Genomic DNA, 21,979 nt, shown 5'->3' with positions numbered 1-21,979 from the left:
CAATTTATACACAGCTTAAAAACTTCTGATCTATACCGGCTATATTATATGTATATACTATAATAAATACAATTACCTAATTTTTCGTTTTTATCATATTTTATTTTTAATATTTTTAAGTGTTTTTAAATAGTCAATTTATTGTTATAATAACATTTGTTTTAAAGTACCAACCTACGAGTTGAGAAATACATTTTGGAAAACCTAAACCTCTCGACGATGGGTGAAATAAATTTGATATTGTTTTTTTTAATATGAACTAAGATTGAATTCCCTCGGGGGTACAAATTATTTAAATAAAGACGAAGTAAAACTATTAAGTTGTATTTCATAAGTAACTAAATCCTAATTACAACGAAAATTATGATTGATTTTTAATTGTTAAAATTGTATTTGAAGTTTGTAATATATATACATAATACCTATATAACAAAATAAAACAAAATAATAATTACAGAAATATTACGGATATTATTTTTTAAAACGATACTGAGTCATAATAAATGTAACAACCAGGACTTGATTTATAGAAATAGGGACTCGTAGCAAAACTAAAATTAATTAATAAAAATAAAATAAAACTTAGGTAATCTTTATAGGCATCAGTCGTTGTCGCCAAAAAATTTGATTTTCATTTCCGCCAAATCTATTTCTATCTGTTTAAATTATAGTCTGAGAACCATTTAGAGTTATTCAGAGGCTACCACGAGGAGGTGGTTCTCATTCACCCCCAAAAAAATGTTTGACTTAATTTTCGGATTAAAGTTCAAAAATTTTAATTTTAATTAAATTAAGTCGATAATATAATAAAATTTGGGTATATACATAATATAGTTATACATGGATAGTCAAATATTTGACAATTCTATAAATTATTTATTATTTCGAATAATATTATATTAGCAATAGCCAATAGCAGCCAATTTATATAATAATTATAAGGTACCATCTACTATCTAGTTATCTTATCGTTAAACGCCTATCATACGATTTTGACATTGATCAATTTATTATACATTATACATTTGTATAATAAATGTATAATAAATGTTTGATATATACCTATATATATATATATATATATATATCAAAGATGGGCAAGTTAATGAAAATAATTAACTCGAGTTAAGTTAAGTCAAGAGGATACAAGATCTATAAGTTAAAAGTTAACAGTTGACAAATCATAAAATTAACTCGATAAATTAAAAGTTAATATGGAGAAAAATATTAACTTAACTCAGTTGAAAAAAAAGTTAATCTATTTTTTTTTTTGAATTAGTATGTAATTACCAATAATCGCATTAAGAGTGAATGTGTCTTTCTAGTTTCTAATTTATAAATTATAAAAAACAATTTGCGGTGCTGGAGACGTAGTAATTTGCACGTTGAATATTCACAGAAATAATGTGCTTAAAATTCGAAAATTTTAATCTTTTTAAATTAGGAAATAGAGAGGCCTTGCAGTATCTTGGTCGTACCTACCCGTTGCAGGCCGTTTTTCCGTTTTCATTTAACGGGGTAAGAGTTTTATACTAACTTTAAAACTAACCATATTGCATACACAAGGCTATAACATGAACATTATACATTATTTTAAAATCTTAATTTTTACTAAGTTAGAACTGAAAAAACGTATTTCAAACCACTTTTAAATATAATTAATGCCTATCTACATGGTTTTATTTTTATGTGCATAATAAATATTGTATTTCATTTAATCGTTTATTTCATATAACATTGTTTTTATATTATTTCATTGTTTGAGTTCACAAGTTCTGAAATAGTTCAAGCGCAACAACGAAAAACTGGTGTTGGTTGTACCAATCATCACTGTAATAATTTAATGGGTATGTGTTATATTTGAAAACTAGTAGATCTTTATAAACGTTTATTAAATTGTTAGTAGTTACTTTTGAACTCTCGACGTTGAAAGAAATTATGAAAATTGAAATGCTATTTAATAAGTCTATAGGTATAATGTATATAATTCAAAATGCGAATTTAACACTGTTGGTGATTAAGAACAAAAATTAAGTAATAATAAACAAGTATACCTACGTCATTAAGTGAAATGCGACACTATTTTCTCTTCGATCCAGTACCTCCAAAGCTGATTATTGTTGTTTTAAAATTTGATATCTTAAATAATTGAATTTTTAAATAACAGTTCAATTCAGTTTGCTATCCATTAAATATTTTTCAAAAGAAACAATTAATATCATATTATAAATCATGCTCATATTCAAAATCAATAAAATGTAATACAGTTAATATTATTAAATATTATAAATTGAATATAATTAATTTTATTTATAACATTTTTTTACTATAATTCATAAAAATGATCAAAGCATAACAAGACAAGTAGCTAATGCCACATGTGTATAAAATTGGGTAGCAGTGTCGTATACTATCTATGCAATAAATGTTATCTACAAATTTGCTATTTACGTATAAATTATGTCGTATAATTATATAAAAAATCTTACTTCGTTTTAAGCCAGAGCACTTCATAAATAAATGAAGATGAATGTGAAAAAAATAATAATAATATTAATTAAAAAATAATAAAATTTTTTTTTTTTTGTTAGTGAATGTTCTTAATTAATGTTGAAAAACATGTGTATTTGATTTCAGTCACTTTCAAAAAAATAAACCTTGTGTAAGGTTTAAGTGTAAATAGATACTTTACTTCCAAAATAAATCAATTTATCTGTATAATCAACAATATCAGTCACATTTTATACAAAATCGATCAGTCATTAACTCATACTTATAGAATTTAAACTTTACAGATAATTGCTGTTTTACAGGTCAACTGTCATAAATAAATAAATTATATAATATTTAGTACTTATTATTAGCCAAAAAATAATAACATAAAATATCAAAACAATTTATTACTTTAAAATTGAAATTTTATTAACAATTGCGAAAAAACTGAAAATAATTAAAAATTTATTTTACAACAATATGCATTAGTTTTCAATTTCTTAAGAAAAAACACACAATTTACAATTTTTTTAGAATTTCAATAAAAAATAACTTTAATCATTACAATTAAATATGTACTTTTAATAACAATTTACTACTAGTAAACCAATCAATTGGTTAAGTATAATAAATATAATTAATTGAAGGTATTGAATAATACTATAATTATAACAAAATTTTAAAATCACAATAACTAGTACAATACTATCAATACCTTTATACAATATCGAGCTTATTTAATTATAAAATAAAAAATAAAAAATAAAAATAATCGAATTTATTATGAATGAGACAATAATTATGATCTACAATTTATCTTATTTTGACTTTTTCAATTAATTGTAAATGACTAATATTTACTTAAATTTGTAAAATTGATTTTTTTTTTAATTAGCTAAATCTTATATACTAAAATTTAAATATATTGGTTTATAGTTTAAGAGATCTGCGTCAATAGTACAGAAAACAAATATTTTTAAGTCATTCCTCAAAAAAATATGTATATGCTTATATGCAACATTAGAGTACATCACTACAAGGCTGGGTACAATTATTAATTTTAGAAACAATAAATACTAATTATTAAACTGAATAGATCTTCTAAACACTAGAAGAAAAAAATTAAGATTAAATATAGGTAATACATGACTTAAATCTAAATCAGGGGAATTTACTTAACCATAAATTAATGAAAATAACACAAAAGAAAAGAAAATGGATAGAAACATATACATTTTGCTGTCTGAAAAATAGCAATTTTGTTTCAGTAAGTCAAAAAGGAAAAAAATGAACCAAATTATTGAATATAAACATTAACCAGCAAAGATTCCTTCTGAATCTTTGGAATCAATATCCAAATTAGAACAATAGTCGGAAGTAGAAGAAACTGGCCTATCTGGTAGGTTTTCAGTATTTTTGTTACAATGTAATTTTTTTATATCTAGGTATAATGCAAAATTATCATTCCCTTTATCAATATCCATATTTTTATTAGGTGAACTTGTTGTTTTTAAGTCTGAACCAAATTTTTCAAATTTAAAATCAGTTTTTGGTGTTGTATCTGTAAATAATACTTTTTTTACGTCTGCCACAGATTTTCGTTTAGATGTAACAATATTGTCTTTATGCTTTGGAGATTTTGATTTCAATTTTAATACTGTACTCTTATGTTTCATCACTAGAGCACGCATTGCTTCACTAGTACTAGTTTTTATTTCAGAACCTGTTTTCTGCAACCATTGTTTAGAACATACTTTAAATAATTGTTGAAGAAAAGGTCGAAATTGCTTGTGATGACTATCAACACCACATTCTTTTAACACTTCCGAAACAGCCCATAATAATTTCTGAAAAAATTTGTTGAATTAGCTTGTGTTATAGTAAAATCTGTTAAATACAATCTCTAAGAAACCAATTGAAAAAAAACTATAAAAGTGGTAAATTATATTATAAAATATAATTGTAATTGTTGTATGCTACCTTTCAACATAGTAAATTGTGTGGCAAGTGTGGAAAGTAAGCTATAAGGGATAAGAGACAATAATTATAATTGCTGACTTTTGTTCTTGGTATCAAGATTTGCCAAACTGTTTTAAATATAACACAGAAAAAACTCACTTATCTGTTAATATTTAATATGATAAATATAATATATCAATACATTTATGTATATTAATCTGATTAGGACAGTAACCTTTCTGACCACTAGGTATCAATGATTTGCTTTTACTGAACATTGATCAAAAAAAAAATATTATTTTCCAATGCCTTATTCAATATAAAAAAATTTAACTTTTGGTAAGTACGTGTGTGATCATAAATTTTTATCTACTTTAAATTATTATTTTAACAAGACAAATATCTATCTATATTTGTTTAACTGTTTAAAAAATTATTAGCTATTAGAAGATAAATAATGTAATTTAACCATACAAACTTAATGTATAAGGCTATATCACTATAATAATTTATATTGAGAAACCGATAAATTTAAGAATCTGAGGTATAAGTAAGTTCCACACAAGAACCAAATTTTAAAATTACGGTTATATTAAAAAAAAAAAATCATAAATACCTGTTTATGAAGTTTACTGAGTTCTTTTTGACTTGGCTTTGTATTAAACAAATTTTTTGAAGTAGTTGATTCTGAATTATTAAAAAATTTCAATACTCTTTGACATTTTTTGACTGGTTCTGTTCTAGTAATAATTGATTTCTGTTTATCTTCTTGATCTTCACCAAATAGTTGTGCACTCGCAGAAACAGTACTCCATCTATAAAAATATAAAAACAAATCTTTTTTTTTAATAAGCAACTTGTTAATGTTTTATAAACGTAATTTTTCATAATTTACAATATAATATTTATTGGTAGATAACCACAAAAAAGTTTAAAAAAAAATGAGTTATGAAAGATAACATCTTAGATAAATATTATTTATAAGTTATAACTATGTCATATATTTTCATTTTTATATCAATGTGTATATTTTAGATCTTGAGCGTAGCAATAAATTTATTGATTTTTATTATAACATAATGTTATGTTACTATTTTTATTTTTCATAATAGTATCTTTTATCATTTCTTAGGACAGAAAAAAAACTTCAATTTTTAACTTAAAGTGAGATTTTTGGTAGCATAATGGATCTAGTTCATACTTTAGGGAGTCAACAGTTAAAAACAAAAAAAAAAATAAAGAAAAATGGGAGATTTTACATAAAGCCTGGCTTTTGATAAAATTGTCACAACTACAAAAAATAAAAACTGCAGATACTTGAAATTTTCACAAAATGTTTATATTAGCATTTTCTAAACATAGTAAAATGTTCATAATATTTATTCTTTTTGAACTATTTATAGACCTTTAAAATGTACAACATTTATAATCAAGAAAAAATTGTTAATTATTCAAAAAGCTTAAAATCTAATAAGTTCTCTGTAAGTTTTTCTATCTATAACAACAAAATAATTGAACAAAAAGTCACAATAATTTTTAATGAGTATTTGAAATTCAAATTTTTACAACATAGGATATTCAAATGTGAAATAATTATTTCTCCTCGGGTTTAATTAAAAAGCAAACCCATAAACCATAGAATACTTGAAAATGTTACCAAATATTTATTTTACAATTTAAACAATAGTAAAATAAATAATTTTAATAGTAAATAACAATTATATAAAATATATAATAATAAATATATATATCATAAAATATAGGCTATTAAATAGTTTTGCTATGAATTGTTTTTAGTATACAATGATTTATATACTAAAGTAACATATCCCAAATAATGAGATACACTTGACATCTACTATACAACAGAGCACTTATTTAAATTTCCCATTTTCAACATATGTTAATAATATTTTAATTGTAATTAATTTTTTTTAATCGAATGGTAAATATATTTGAATTATTTTATAAATGCTTACCTTTTAACTGGTGTAGTATTTGATGTATCACTACAAATGGAAAGGGCACTAAGAGGAGATGACTCTTCAGACTTTGGATTATGACTATAACACATACGTTTTCTAGACTGATAAATTTCAGGACTTTGAAATAGAGCTCTTTTATGACTATTTGATCTTCTGTCATTACTATTTCGATTTTCAAGATAACTTTTCTCTAGAGGTTTTATATTTTCCCTTTTTAATTTTCTTTAAAAATAACAAATATCATAAATATATATCATAATATATGTCAACAAATTATTTAATTCTTACCCTGGCACTAAAATTCGACGTTTATTTTCAATAAGAGCTAATTTTGCTTTAGTTTCTGCTAATATTTGAGGTTTTGAAACCGGTTTTCTTCGAATTAATCGAGTATTTTGTTCAACAGGTTTAACATGTTGATGAACTAATCCCCGTTCTTTTTTAGGCTGTGGTGTAAGTCCTGTGTTCATAAGAGATTTTGTCTCGTTTGATACATACCTTTGTTGGTATTTTGTTTCCAATAATGCCATTTCAGCTGATTTATTATCAATATTATAGCTGTAATAAAAGCACAATTTAATAAAAAATTATAATTCTAAATTTTCATATTTTACTTACTAAACATCAAAACACTGAACATTAGATACTTCTGGCCACGGCCAATTAATTGCACGGTCAATATTTTTCAAATTTTTTGTTTCAGGTTTATTTGTTGGAGAATTTGTTTTTTCGTATTGGTACCATCTATCTAGTATATCATTTACACTCAATCGACAAGTAGTTACTGTTGGTGGAGGAGGTAAAACATTGGATAAATCATTTTTTAATTTTGATATTATACGATCTCTGTTTTGAAATAATAAAGATTGATACTCGTCTTCATAACTGACTGAACTAGTTAATGTCACAACACAATCATTTGCATCTAAAAATAAAAATGTTTAACATAATTTATATTAATTTTAACAAAATATCATCATCACCAAAATAACAGAAATAATCTAAGGATATACCCAATATATTCAAAACTTTTTATCCACTTTACCCTTTTATCTATCTTAAAAATTAACATCACTATTTGTTTGTTGGTCTTTTTACGAGTTTTTAATTATTATGTGTACTATGAGTATGTGAAATTATATAAACGATTATAATTGCTCAAATATCTAGGAAAAATGTCAACAGGCAAACACAGATAATGTGTATTGCACTAAAATTAGAAGTATAATTAAAACTAGTAAAAATTTAGAAATACCTATATAAATTTAAAATTAATTTTTAAATGAAACAAAAAGTTTTATTAATTAAAACTCATTTGTGGGAAATTTTTGCAATAACAATAAAGAATCTGATCTGATTGTATAGTACACAATAAAAAAATAATTTTTTTAATACAAAAACCAAAAATAAACTTGGACAATTTTTTTGTAGCACATAAAAAGGTTAACTTTCATACCCAAAATGTATTTAAATTATTTTAAAAATATGCTTAACAATATTTTTAGCTTGTCAATTATCAAGTTTAATAACTTAGAACCATCTCAATATGTTACATTAATCCTGAATTTAATCCTACCAAACCTAACTTGAGCACCTACCTAACATAATATTATGTTTAAATTATTTTACTAATAATACATGAATAACCCTCCTAATTATTTGTTCTAATCTACATATACCTACCTAGTTCCATAGCAGTGGTGCAATTACAGAGAGGGTTTAAGTTTCTTTCCTTACCAATGACTTTTTTTTAAAGACTGGCTCATTAAATTTATTTACTTATTTAATATTACTAAATCTAATATTATAAGTAATTTAAAAAACCCAGTATCTCTTATAGTCGCTATATATAACTAAGATTAGGACCCCTAACATTTTTAAAATAAACAAAGCATTCACTATTTCAAATTGAGAATATATATGTTTAATATTATGTAAAATCAATTAATTGGTTCAATAATATTGAAACATTTTACATTTGCTTTAGGGTTTGCGGGATATGTCGAAATTCAAAAATTAATGTGGGGAGAGAGTCATATCTAAATAATTATACTGTATTATGTGAACAAATATAAAATCTTATACTGGAATATTTGTAAGGAAAAAACACTGAAAAATTGAATTTAAAAATATTACAAAGAAATACACACAATAACAAAAATAGTTAAGTATTTATTAATATAAATAAAGAATATTTTTTACCGTTTGCAAACAGTTCTTCGTCCGAGAACAAAGTATCTTCGTCTACTGCTGACATGATTGTATCTTTCGTCATCAAAGTTGTATTTCAAACATAATTATTACACAAATTTAAATTTAATCAAGAATTTACAACAAGGGATATTTAAATACTAAACCGAGGCGATTTTTCTAATTTTTGACGTTCGCGAAAATAACGTAATAACGTGTCACCGAACGTCGATTAAGGAATAGACGTTTATCATGATTCGTATCTGAATCATCGATCAAGGTTCTTATTGCGCAGGCCAACGGGCAACGATTTTTAACAGACAACAGTTGAAAATTGAAATTTAACAATGTATAGTAACAATATTATAGGTATAGCATAAATTATTGTAAATGCCACGGTTATTGACTTCATGCGCCAAACTATCAAACAAAAACGACGGCAGTGCTAAGTCGTTTACCCAACTGTCATTGCCGTTACTACGTTTTGTTCGGTGCGCGCGCAATGCGATAGCGGCGGAGACCTGATAAAAACGACATAAACGATAAACCATCAACCGTGTTTGTTTACATTTCAAAAGACTAAAATCAGTAAAAATATTTACAACAATAATCGTATAATCGTCTGTCGTCTGGCTTGGTAAGTTTTCACTTATTTGTTTTGTATTTTGTTTAATATGGCAGAAACTATGTTGAATATCGAGGACATGGAGATCGTCTTGGATGAAGGTACACCAGACGTTATTATGGACGGGTTTAAAGACGACAACATTCCGGAAGACGATATATTTGACTTTTTGGATGTTCAAGAAATTGAAACACCCACAATAGAAACTAAAATTGAAGTTCCCGATGGCGCTTCTGAAAATGAAGAATTGGCTATCGTTTATAATTTGGAAGGAAATACCATACAGAGCTATGATTCACGCCAAGACACTAACACAACATCCATAAATGATAAAATGAATAAGTCGCTAAGCAAGAGTACAAAATTAGATGACAAGGAGGACGATGCGGTAGTTGAAGGGCCTCGCTCAAGGCAAATGGGTAAAATTCCATTAGCCTTGAGAGGCCTCATTGGTCAAGCAAAAATGTTCATGCTGAAAAAAAACTATAACATGGCCATTAAAATTTGTGTGAATATATTGAAAGAATGTCCAAATGCATCTGAACCGTTTTTCACATTGTCTGATATCTACGAGCAAATGGGAGACATGAAAAAAAGTTTAGAAACTGCTGTTATTGGTAATAGTTTAAGTAGTGTAACGTCTGAAGATTGGGTGTTATTAGGTGAAACATGCGAGTCAAATAACATGTTGCCGTTAACAGATTTTTGTTTGACCAAAGCCATACAAAAAGATAGGCGTAATTTAGACTTGCATATTAAAAGAGCATCAATATTAGAACAACTTGGCACAGCTAAAAGTGCCATGAATGAATATGACCGTTTGTTACGCAAGTTACGACCTGATCAAAAAGATTCAATTACTAATTTATCTAAATTACTAATTGACAACTTTGTTAAAAATAAAAATTATGATCGTGCATCTAATATACTTATACATGTATTTAGTTTGTTTCCAGATGATATAAAGCCTAATGATTTTGTGACATGTTTAGATTATCTTGTTAAAAATAAGAACTTTAAAAAAAGTTTAGAACTGTTGGTCGAACATTATAATCTTGAGTTTGTAGCCGATGTGAGTAATGAAACATCCATAACAGAAATTGTAGAATGCACGGCTCCTATTACTATGCCAATGTTGGTACGAGTCAAATTAATTGAAATTTTAGTGCAACTTGAAGCCTTTTCCATATTACCACCAATTTATGAACCAGTTTTAAATATGATAGAAGTGAATCAATTCCATTTAGATGTTGCTAATATTTTGTTTGATTCCAATCAGCATAAACATGCTATTATATTTCTTGAACGATTGATTAACTGTGAAAATCAGATGTTTGATCAACATGCGCTTAAAATTAAATATTCTGAATGTTTAAAAACCCTAGGACACCTTGAACAAGCTATTGACAATTATAACAAACTACTGGATGTCAACCCACAACAGTTAACAGTTAAATTTGATTTGTATATGTCATTAAAAAAGTTAAACAGAATAGACCAAAGTCTGAAAGTATTGTTTGAGAATGATGTGGAAAGTCTAGATTGTAGATTGTTGTATGAATATGTCTTAGCATCATATGATAAAGATGATATGTTTGAGAAGTGTTGGAAAGCAGCCAATTTGATGTTTTCTCGTCACTGTTTACCTGTACACTCGTTAAGAGAAGTTAAATCTATGTTGGCAATACATAATGTAGAAAATAGACACGATACTTTATTAACAATAAAGAAAGAATTGTATGGTTACCAACATGATAATATCTTGACCATTAATCCACTACCAAATGCCGAAGAAGAATGGAACATTATGTCAGCTATTTGTTTGAAGTGCATTGAGAAAAATCTTTACTACAAGGGTTTAAAGTTGCTACTTTCAGCAATGAACTCTACTGTGTTAGTAAATTACAATCATCAAATTGTTTTGAATGCTATAAAATTTGCATATAAAGTTCGAGCATACAAATTAGGTTTTATGTTATCTAGATACTTGTTGTTGAAGTATCCTCAAGCACCACAGGTTTCAAATTTATTTTGTTTCCTTTTGAAAAAGTGTGCTGCCAAAAAACAAGCTAAATTCATTTTTCGACTAGCTGCCAAATATCCAGATAATGTCGCCCTTAACTTACTAGACACTAATGTGTTTAATGATGCATATAATTATCAGCTTTTATTCTCGAGGTATACTGAACTACTAAACAAACTAGATGACAAGAGTCTGCTTTACTTTATGCTTGGAGTGATTATACTTAGACTCTGCACATTTAAAGTTGGTGCAGACAGACACAGTTTATCTCTACAAGGCATTGGGTTCTTAATGAAATACAAAGAACATAGAGGTGTGGAACATGAACAGGAGTGTTATTTTAATATAGCTAGAGCATATCATCAAGTTGGTATGGTAGCAAAATCACTACACTACTATAAATTAGTTTTGGAAACCAAACCATTTAGCGAGGATTATTGTTTAAATCATGCTGCAGCATATAATCTGCATTTGATTTACCTGGACTCGGGAAATGTTGATGTTGCATTGATGTATATCAGTCATGTGCAAGTTTAATTTTCAATTTTTTTTTTGTTTTATCATTTTCTAAACATATTTGTAACTTTTATATTATTTAAATCTATATTCATTTTATTGATGTTAAATGAATAAATTATTATTTAACTGTAATTTGTTATTAGTTCTTATATTTAATTTCAAATGTACTTGTTTATTTTTATTTTTTATTTAATGTTTAATACCTATTTAAATACAATAAAATAACTGTTAAAAATGTTAATTTTGATCATATTTAATAGAATCATGGCTTCTACAACCAGTAAACCTTGCAACAAAATACCATTTGAATTATTTTGTCGTGTATGCGAAGACATTTATAATGCTAAAAATGAAAAGAAAGTTCTCATCCTAGAAAAATTCATTAGTAAATGCCGAGGGTCAATTGAGAAAAGTGAAAACTTAAATGTAGTAAGTCATCTTCTGGTACTAGATAAAATTTCTTTTTTGGTTTTTACATTAATAGAAAATATAATATACTTAGGAAGACACATTTTATCCGGCATTAAGGTTACTGTTACCTGTATCAGACAAACAAAGAGGAGCGTATGGTGTTAAAGAAACTGCGTTGGGAAAGTTATATGTAAAAATATTATGCCTTGCAAAAGACAGTCCAGATGCTCAAAAACTTTTGAATTTCAGGCATGTAATTTACTTAAATTACAAAAGTCTCAAATATACTAAAATATTGATAAACAGTCCTTAAAATAATAATAATAATAATATTAAACTCGTATAGGGTGCCAAAAGTTTCTGGGTCTACAGCCGGAGACTTTGCTGAAACTCTGTATTGGGTTATAAGAAGTCGATTTGAAGACAATAGTTCAATGACTATTGCTGATGTCAATCTATTATTAGATGAAATAGCCTTGAAACATGCTACAAATGAATCAAGTAATTTATATTTCAGTATTTCACAATATAGGTACAATCTTGTTTATAAACTTATGACCATTAAACATTTAAATCATATTATATACATTAGGGGATGTGGAACAAATTTTACAGTCAGCACTATTCAAATTCAGTGCTAATGAGCAAAAATGGTTTGTTCGTCTATTATTAAAAGATATGCGCTTAGGTATAGCTCATACAAAAATATTAAAAGCGTATCATTGTGATGCCAATAATTTATATGAAGTTTGCAATGATTTAACAAAAGTATTATTATATTTCTATGTAGAATTTTTAAATAAGTATATAATATATTATGTGTAATTAATTTAGGTATGTAAAATGCTGAATAATCCGTCAGTGACTTTACATGAGATATCTGTTAATTTATTTGAACCCTTTTGTCCAATGCTAAGTCAACGCTGTGAAATTACTGATGACAGTAAAATAATGAAGACAATTAAGAGTGAAGAATTATTTGTTGACATTAAATTGGACGGTGAAAGATTTCAACTTCATTGGTCTAAAGAAAAAAACCTTTTTAAATATTTTTCCAGGTATGTTAATAAATTTCCCAATAATTTATATCAAAGGTGGCTATATTGAAACTCTATAATGCAGCTCTTGAGTCAGTCTTGTGCTACTCTTGACATCAAGCTTTGAGTAAAATTTTTATAAATATTTCTTTACAGTGTGGCTCACAAATTTTTCTTCCTATATTTGTGGTTCCCAGACATGAATGCAGGGGAAGTGTTTAACCCCCCCCCTCCCTTCCCAAATATTAGGAACAAAAAATAAATTACCTGACCTATAAATGAATAGTATGATATGAACATTTTTCAACCCCCCCCCCCCCTAAATTGTTTCCTGCGTTTGCGCCTGGTGGCTCACAAATTTAGAGTTAGTGGCCACCCCTGATTTATATAGTTATTATTGTGTTAGTAATAACTCTTATTTATACTGTTTATAGAAAAGGCAATGATTATACAGATACATATGGTTGTAATGACGCTAATGGTGTTCTGAGTCCAATACTAGCAAAACAATTTAAACCTGAAGTAAAGAATTGCATCTTAGATGGTGAGATGATGTGTTATAACACTAAGTACAAATCATTTTCCACAAAAGGTAATATTTTACAATTATAAATTACAACAATTATAATTATTGTTATTATTATTTTAGCTATGAATATTGATGTGAAAAAATTAAGAATAGGGAATACACATCAACCATGTTTTTGTGTATTCGATATTCTTTATTACAACGATTTAGTAATTACAAACCGTCCATTAGAAGAACGATTAGCTATTTTAAATACAATATTTGATCCATTAGAAGGAATTTTTGTACATACCACAAGACATAAAGCAAGAAAGTAATAAATATAAAAATATTATTATTGATTATAGATATTATTCATAATCAATGATTTTATTTAAATATAAATTAGTATTAATCTAATTTCTACAATTTTAGAAATGATTTAATGAAGCATCTTAACAATGCTATTGATAACTATGAGGAAGGCATTGTAGTCAAAGATCCATTATCAATTTATAAGCCAAATTCACGAAATGCAGGATGGTATAAAATTAAACCAGAAGTAAGAATTTTACAATCTTTCTTTTACTAATGTTTATTTCAATCAATACATGGTTATTAAATATATGTTTTAGTATACTGATGGTGCGCTCATTGAATTAGATCTTTTAGTTATTGGTGGATACTATGGTGAAGGTAAAAAACGAGGTGTTGTGAGTCATTTCCTAATGGGTCTTTTGGAAAAAGGTAATTTTAAATTTTGAACTGACAATTAATCGAACGTAATTTATACATATTTAATCATTCTTTTTTTTCTAATATTTTTTTGCCAATCACCACTTAGTTTTTAACATGCTGTTTCTGTAGCTTGTTCAGTTATATAGTCCTCACTATTATATAATTTATATGGTAAACACTATTTATAGATGGTGAATCATTTAAATATTCTGCTATCAGTCGAGTTAGTTCAGGATTTTCAACAGAAGAACTAGCCGATTTATCAAGAAAATTGTCTCCTCACTGGAAAAGATTTAATCCTAAAGATATGCCACCAAACATTGAATGGGGTAAAGAGAAGCCAGATCTTTGGATTGAACCTGAATCGTCAGTTATTGTACAGGTGAAGAGAATCTTATTACTTATCACACATAATAATTGTTAGAACTTAGAAATAGTTAAATTGTATATTTTGTTAACAGGTGAAAGCAACAGAAATTATGACAAGCCACACGTTTAAAAGTAAAATAACATTACGTTTCCCACGAATCGAAAAAGTTCGTTACGACAAACCATGGCATGACTGTATGACTGTTAAGGAATTTGAGTCTATAATTAAGGTTTGTTAATTTAATTATTCTAAAAATAATAAATAATAATCATGGATTGATTAATTAATTTTTTTTAATCTTATAGCAAACGGAGGGAAAATTATATACTTCCCGTACTGATGAAACAAATTCTTCAAGTAAAATTAGAAAATCTTGTGTGACGTTAGCCGTTGATAAAAAATTTCAAGGCCCAAATTTAAGGGATATCAATTATATTAATAATATGTTTGAAGAAAAAGAATTCTGTGTCCTCAACGATAGTGAAACTTTGAGCAAGAATGAAATTGAAAAAAAAATTCTTGAATATGGTGGTCAAGTCGTACAAAACCCTGGTAAAAGAAATATTAATAAATATTAAATACTTAGTAAAATATATTAATTGAAATAAAATTTACTTTTAATTAGGCAACGATACCTTTTGTGTTCTTGCCAACAATATTAAGCATATAAGGGCACATGCAATAAAATTATCAGGCAAACATAGTATAATAAGCACAAAATGGATACTGTCGTGTTTTAATGATAATGAATTTCTTAACTGGACGCCCGAAAATGTTTTGTTTTTATCCAAGGAACACCAGCTATTAATGGATGAAAAATTTGATAAGTATGGTGACAGTTATACTGAGTTAGCAACTGTTGAAACATTACGCCAGGCAATGGATCGTGTTGAACTAGATGTATGCATAATTATTGTGCTTTGGAGTTATAGTACTAAATAATAATTTATAATTGTTCGTGGTATTGTACAGGATGATTTAATCAACACAGAAGTTGATGCTTTTTTGGATTTCAAAAACGAACTCTTTAACGAAGAACAATGTTTCAAAATTTTTAAAAAATACCAAGTTTATTTTGATGATTTAAATTTAGTAAGTTTAATTCTATTTTCTTACAAAAAAAATCCTCACTAATAATTACCAAATATATAAATTAGACAAAAATAATAAGAACTTATATCAATTTAAATATGTTTAAGTAGTCATATTATATTTGTGGGAACTATATTTCAGACTTTATGGCTTAACTCTCTAACTAAACGCTTAGCAATTATTTTTTTTATAGATAAAACAGAAACAAATATTTTATTTATCAGTGTATCACTTAATATATATCAATTGATTGGTTTGTTGAATTTTTTCTACACATTTATTGAATGCATATTAAATGTATAAAGTTATAAGAATACATGTAAAAATTAAATTTACAATAAATCAATCATTACATTGTAAATGTTATATTGTCAAATAATCAAACAAATCTAACTAGCTTAAGAATTTATTACTTTTTATTATTATTACAATATATATATAAAAAATTGTAAGGGTTTTTATCTCTTCTACCATACTGAACATGTACTTAATATTTTATATAAATTAATATCATATTGAATATATTTCAGGATAATTTGCCAGTCAGAAATTTCCACACAAACACAGTGTTGGAAATGCTGATATTTAAATTTAATGGAGGCACAGTCTGTAAAAATATTGATAGCAATACTACTCATGTTGTAATTCATTCAAGGTATATTTGTAACTTATTAACTAATTTTTAGTATCTGATTAACATTAATATTCATTCTATTATTTTAGTAGTAAAAATAACGCTAATAAGTATCAAACTATGAAAAGAGATCGGAACCAAGCATTTGAAATTGTCGATGAGAACTGGATTACACAACAAATAAAATGGCAGACAATAAAAAAAAAATGATTTGTGATATTTATTAATTTTCTTATTCCAATTTGTGCACAACTCTCTATAATATAAACTACTACATTTATAATAATATATCTATACTATAAAAAAAACGGTTTTTTTTTTTTTTTTGTTAATTACATTCTTATTTAGTTTTCACTCAAACTTACTAAAATTATAAATAAATAAAAAAAATCATCATCCTTAAAACATAAATAGTCTACTTTATTAGCCGATTTGTCTCAGTCTGTTGAAACAAAACAGCTTTAATAAATATATAATTATAATCGTTACTGTTAAAATATTAATTTTTAATATTTACATTTTCCAAATAGTCCGTAACATAAAAAAAAAAAAAAACAAAATAAATCTGTACTTTGATAAATAAATAGCGGGTAGGCCTGGGATGTGGGCTTTGTGTAATGATTGTTTGTATTCAAAGACAAGTAAAATCAAAAACACATTATTAAATTATAGGTAAATGGGGGATAAGGGAGGAAGTCAAAAGTTTATATTCTGAGATCTAATGTTCAATTCTTAAAATGTTCTTTTTCTTTCTTTCGCTGTGTTACTCTATTTACACGTATGTACTTCAGCATTACGGATACATGTCTTACACTGCACATAACAACACCAATGAAATTTACATTCGCATTTTTCGCGTGTGACCAATCGTTGTGTATTGTAGCCCCTACCACAACATAGTAAACTGCAACCATCCATTCCATGTGATGTACGATTGCATTCTCGACCATGTGTACCTAAAAAAATTTGATATTATATAAATATACATAATATATATATTATATTGTATGAAACCCATAAATTAGGTAAAAAAAAAAAGTAAGTACAGTTTTAAATTTTATTATTTAATAATTATTTTTTATTCACACAATATTAATGAAACATAAATATATTGATATAGATTTGAAATATATTTTCTATTTTTGTACCTACTAAATAGGTTATACAATAACACATATAAGTCGTATGGCACTATTGAGTAGGTAATTATTGATTTACTCGTTATTTCAAAAATTATTTAATTAATGATTTATTTTACACATCATCATGGAACTCCAACAAAAACTTCACACTAATGTAATAAAAGTTTTTATTTATTTATTAAGTATTGTTCCATTAAATTTTGATATTATTATGACTGCACGTCAACGCGAGACTTATAAGACTTACGTAGGCTTTTTGACCCCAAGATGCCGATGTACCTAATCATATTCATGTTACTTCTCAGTACTATTATAATATCAGTCGTTACCTACTTGTTATTAAAGTAATAGTGAGTAATAACTATAATAATTCATCGCAACTATAACCATAAAGAAAGAAAATCACACGACGATCATAATTCACGAGAAAGAGAACGTTTATTTCCGACTGGGAATTGCGGCAGAGAGCATATTTATTTATCATTATCCATTACAACACACACACTTCTATTGTCATCATAAGTCATAGTACATAAGTACATAACATTATATTATTTATATTATTATATTATTCGATATGTAATCGAAATCTTGAGGAAGTCTCGAGCCATGTATAATAATATTGTGATGACTTATTGACTAATGAGTCTGAGAGCACAATAATCGTAAACACAGGCGTTAGGACACTTATACCTATTATAACGTATAACTACTAAAACGTTCAGTGCCATAATGAAGAGGGGGTAAGTTGATATGTGTATAATGTACACATATAATAGATACTTAAATGTATTAAAATTGTACTTTTAGCTGAATTTGAAAATAGATGCCTCATATGTATAGTAAAATAGCATGGATACATAAAATACTGGTTTAAAATTTAAACCGATTAAATGAAATATTAAATATAGTAATATTTTAACAGATCAAATGTTGCAGTCGATTGCTGTATCAATTAGTAAACTATAATAAATGATAAAACTATAAAAAAATAATAATAACACCCGTGGTCCAACTAAATTACGCTTTATATACCTACGACTACTACGACTAATTATTATAATATTATGTAATTATTAGGTTTAAACCTTATAGCTCAAAAATACATACAATATACAAATATGCATGCATGTTGCAGAAAAATTATTTTGTCCAAGAAATGACGAAATATGCAATAAAAAGAAATGTATATCTGATTTAAGTATTGAAATAGTGTAATTTTGCATTTATTTGTATTATAATTTTTTTCTTTTTTTATAATTATATTATTTATATCATTTCTATTCATATAAATTTTATTCGAACCTTTAATACAGCAAAATCATAAGTCAATATTAAATACACAGAAATTAAAAATTCAAGATTTTCATCAGTTGCGAGAAGAGCTGCAGACCCTATACCTAACCCCTAATGCTTAGAAAGCACATAAATACCTATACATAATGCTCGAAAAATATTAGACATTTACCAATCTCTTTTTTTACCAAATAGTTTTTAAAAAATTACTAAATAGCTAGATAATGTATTCATATTTCAGAATTTCTTAAGACTAATTATTACCTATGGAACCAGCGGTAATGTTTCTGATACAGTAGTTGGGTGAGTCGTCTATATAGACGAGATCGCTTGCCGTCGGTCGACTGAACCTAGGATCCCTGATCTGCAACCGTCCTCGTTTCGTAACCCTTACCTCGATGGCGCCTTCGTATTTTTCTTTTAAATGTTCGCCTGTAACAAAGTGCACCGTTATTGTCACATCTATAATATTATATAACACACGCATACGTAAATATATAAACAATAATAATCAATTATTTTAACAGTTACATAGACTGATTATTTTTAAAAAGCATTCTACGCATGTATCCACCCTACGAGATTTGCGACTTACTACTTCGTTAATCTACAGTAAACGTCATTCAATCATTATAAATAAAAAAAACTAATCATCATTCTGGAATATTCGATATTTTGTGTATCAACATTTTAGAAAAGTATCATATTTTTGGTTGTGAAATGTATACTACCCAAATGGCTAAATCATAAATATATATAGCCATATAGGTAGGAGGTTACAATTATATTTAAAATCAAAACTGTTTATAGTGAGTTTACCAAAGTTAATTCAAAAAGGTGAACAAAATAAGGATACATAAGACGTTACATAAAATGTTAGAAAGAGTTAAATATTTTCCAAAAATTATCGATAAGTAAATACACAAAAATGTCGCGTTACGGAACCGGATGTAGGGGATCATATAATTCACATATTAATGCATTGCGGTGTTACACATTTGCACTCATTTGGTAACAAACTTTAAATCACACTGGTGGTAGCCGATGGTACATGTAAAGGGGACCTATACTACAACTGATAGAGTGTACGGTATACCCTTAATTGCTGCACCACAACGAAAGAAACACAGCGACAAATAATGTCTCGCGGACACGTGATACAAGTCAAAAACATTGGTTCATCCAGCGATTTTTGGTTATTTTTTTATTTTATTTTTTCTATTATTATTCGTCGACCGAGGTCGGTGCAGCGTGCGTTGAGGATCCAATAAGGCGCGGGCGAGGAACGTATAGGTAATCGGATTAGAATATATAGCGACCGGGCGGCAGTGGTGTCACACACCGTCTTATTTATGTACTAAAGTACTATATAATATAATGCCTACCTATGTATACGATATACATACCTAGCTATATAATATAATGTGTGTAATATACTGGCGTCGGCGACGGTCGGTATATTACTAGGTATAATAATATAATATGCTACGTACAATATTATATAATATACGAACACACACGAACACTATTATTGGTCCATAAAACGAAAAAGAAATACGTCCAATAGCCGGGTGTTAAAATAACGACTAAAACGTCCGTCCATAAAAAAAATTATATTATATAGGCGCCCGCCGCCGTACATAATCTGCGCGGACCATTATTATATGATAATATTATTATACACATACATAATACCTATCAGCTATGTATATATAATGTATTAACTATATATGGTAGGTATGCTGGTATGTATAATATAAGCACAAATACTGAATGCGTACATGATATATCATGTGTACCTACTGTGTATAGGTACAAATTGGTTTACCTAATATACCAGCAATAAGGATATAATATGCGGTATGAAGATGACAGACGAAAATTATTTTTAAAACCCATTATATTGTCGTAAACTCGTATAGGTGCGATAATATCACTGCATATTGATGATTTATAGTGCATAGGCTATCCTTTATACAGTGTATTATTATACAAATAGAGGTACAATTTTCATTTCAAAATTTTGACCTTGGAATGCCTGCAGGGTATCGCATCTCATATTGATATACGGGGCGATATGCGTATACGATGAACGCGAACTGAATACGTCGAGAAAGCCCATCGTTTTGTATTGCACTTATTTCATTCATGCTCTACCTAAGTCTTAGTATTATGTTTAAAGGTAAGTCCCTCTACTCTATCAACTTTTGATTAAGAAATGACAACCAGCGCTTTGGTACCTATACGGCTACAGTATGCATACCTATACCTATATGATTTCATTGACTTTATTCATGTGTTTGTGTATAATAGTTCAGATATCGAAAGAAATAATGAATAGGTAGATTTTCTTGTTTTTATTAAATAGCACTTAAAATTTTGATGAAACTATATAAAAGTAATATAGAGAGTAATCCGGTGACTCACTGAGTCTAGAAAATGTCCACTTATTCAAACCACCTATATTGGATAATTTAATACTTGTCACATCAACATTATTAGAAAATAATATGTGTTTTCGTTATTATTTGAAAAAAAAAACCCTGTTATGGTGGGTTCACCGCAACAAACATAAGAGTGAAAAAAGTACTTGGGACAATATAAAATGCTAGAACAGCGTGTATCATACATTTTCCGAGAAGATTTCTAATATACTGATAGGAATTTATAGATACTTATAGAAATAAACAGCATTTGATGTTGAAAGAATCACATCGAATATAATATAATACGCATGTTCTAAATGTATGGTATATTGTGTAGGCAATTATCTAAGCCAAATTACTAAGAATAAAAGGGCAACGACTCGTGTGAACCCCATTATAATGTTACATATAGGTACACATATCTATGTGTAATGTGTATAGTGTATACCTAATATGATACATCGTGTACGAGATATATCTATAATAGTAGTGTAGTAGTAGTATAATAATAATATGACGTTATATATTATA

General features: G+C 27.1%; 4 protein-coding genes across 5 annotated transcripts in view; 2 read left to right on the top strand and 2 right to left on the bottom strand.

Annotated features, from left to right (window-relative positions):
• Window positions 1-3,360: 3,360 nt before the first annotated feature.
• On the bottom strand, window positions 3,361-9,052 carry LOC113553032. Its single transcript, XM_026956148.1, has 6 exons — window positions 8,640-9,052; window positions 7,056-7,362; window positions 6,726-6,995; window positions 6,432-6,659; window positions 5,069-5,267; window positions 3,361-4,340 (listed from the first exon to the last, which is right to left on the bottom strand). Exons 1-6 carry the CDS (start codon window positions 8,710-8,712, stop codon window positions 3,807-3,809), a joined length of 1,611 nt encoding a protein of 536 aa, XP_026811949.1. The 5' UTR covers window positions 8,713-9,052; the 3' UTR covers window positions 3,361-3,806.
• An 86-nt stretch (window positions 9,053-9,138) lies between these two features.
• LOC113551459 (DNA ligase 4) lies at window positions 9,139-16,885 on the top strand. 2 transcript variants are annotated; one of them, XM_026953711.1, is made up of 17 exons: window positions 9,139-9,264; window positions 12,055-12,223; window positions 12,297-12,454; window positions 12,552-12,706; window positions 12,798-12,973; window positions 13,040-13,263; window positions 13,677-13,834; window positions 13,892-14,084; window positions 14,186-14,312; window positions 14,386-14,497; window positions 14,677-14,870; window positions 14,950-15,087; window positions 15,164-15,410; window positions 15,484-15,758; window positions 15,831-15,950; window positions 16,481-16,605; window positions 16,677-16,885. In XM_026953711.1, exons 2-17 carry the CDS (start codon window positions 12,059-12,061, stop codon window positions 16,792-16,794), a joined length of 2,685 nt encoding a protein of 894 aa, XP_026809512.1. In that variant the 5' UTR covers window positions 9,139-9,264; window positions 12,055-12,058; the 3' UTR covers window positions 16,795-16,885. The 2 variants fall into 2 exon arrangements, with proteins under 2 accessions (XP_026809512.1, XP_026809511.1); XM_026953710.1 differs by having other exon boundaries at window positions 16,674-16,885.
• Window positions 9,271-11,842, top strand: LOC113551461 (general transcription factor 3C polypeptide 3). Its single transcript, XM_026953712.1, has one exon. The coding sequence runs from the start codon at window positions 9,302-9,304 to the stop codon at window positions 11,810-11,812; it is 2,511 nt and encodes an 836-aa protein (XP_026809513.1). The 5' UTR covers window positions 9,271-9,301; the 3' UTR covers window positions 11,813-11,842.
• A 98-nt stretch (window positions 16,886-16,983) lies between the features above and the next one.
• LOC113551462 (protein Wnt-5b-like) overlaps window positions 16,984-21,979 on the bottom strand; it is a 64,238-nt gene continuing 59,242 nt past the window's right edge. Inside the window, exons 6-7 of the mRNA XM_026953713.1 lie at window positions 19,287-19,454; window positions 16,984-17,540 (exon numbers count right to left, since the gene is read on the bottom strand). Coding sequence (XP_026809514.1) covers window positions 17,353-17,540; window positions 19,287-19,454 — 356 coding nt within the window. The 3' untranslated portion in view covers window positions 16,984-17,352. The remainder of the gene's footprint in view (window positions 17,541-19,286; window positions 19,455-21,979) is intronic.

Source organism: Rhopalosiphum maidis, chromosome 2, assembly GCF_003676215.2.
Source record: "Rhopalosiphum maidis isolate BTI-1 chromosome 2, ASM367621v3, whole genome shotgun sequence".
Lineage (NCBI taxonomy): Eukaryota > Metazoa > Arthropoda > Insecta > Hemiptera > Aphididae > Rhopalosiphum > Rhopalosiphum maidis.
This window is presented reverse-complemented; position numbering and strand designations above follow the sequence as displayed.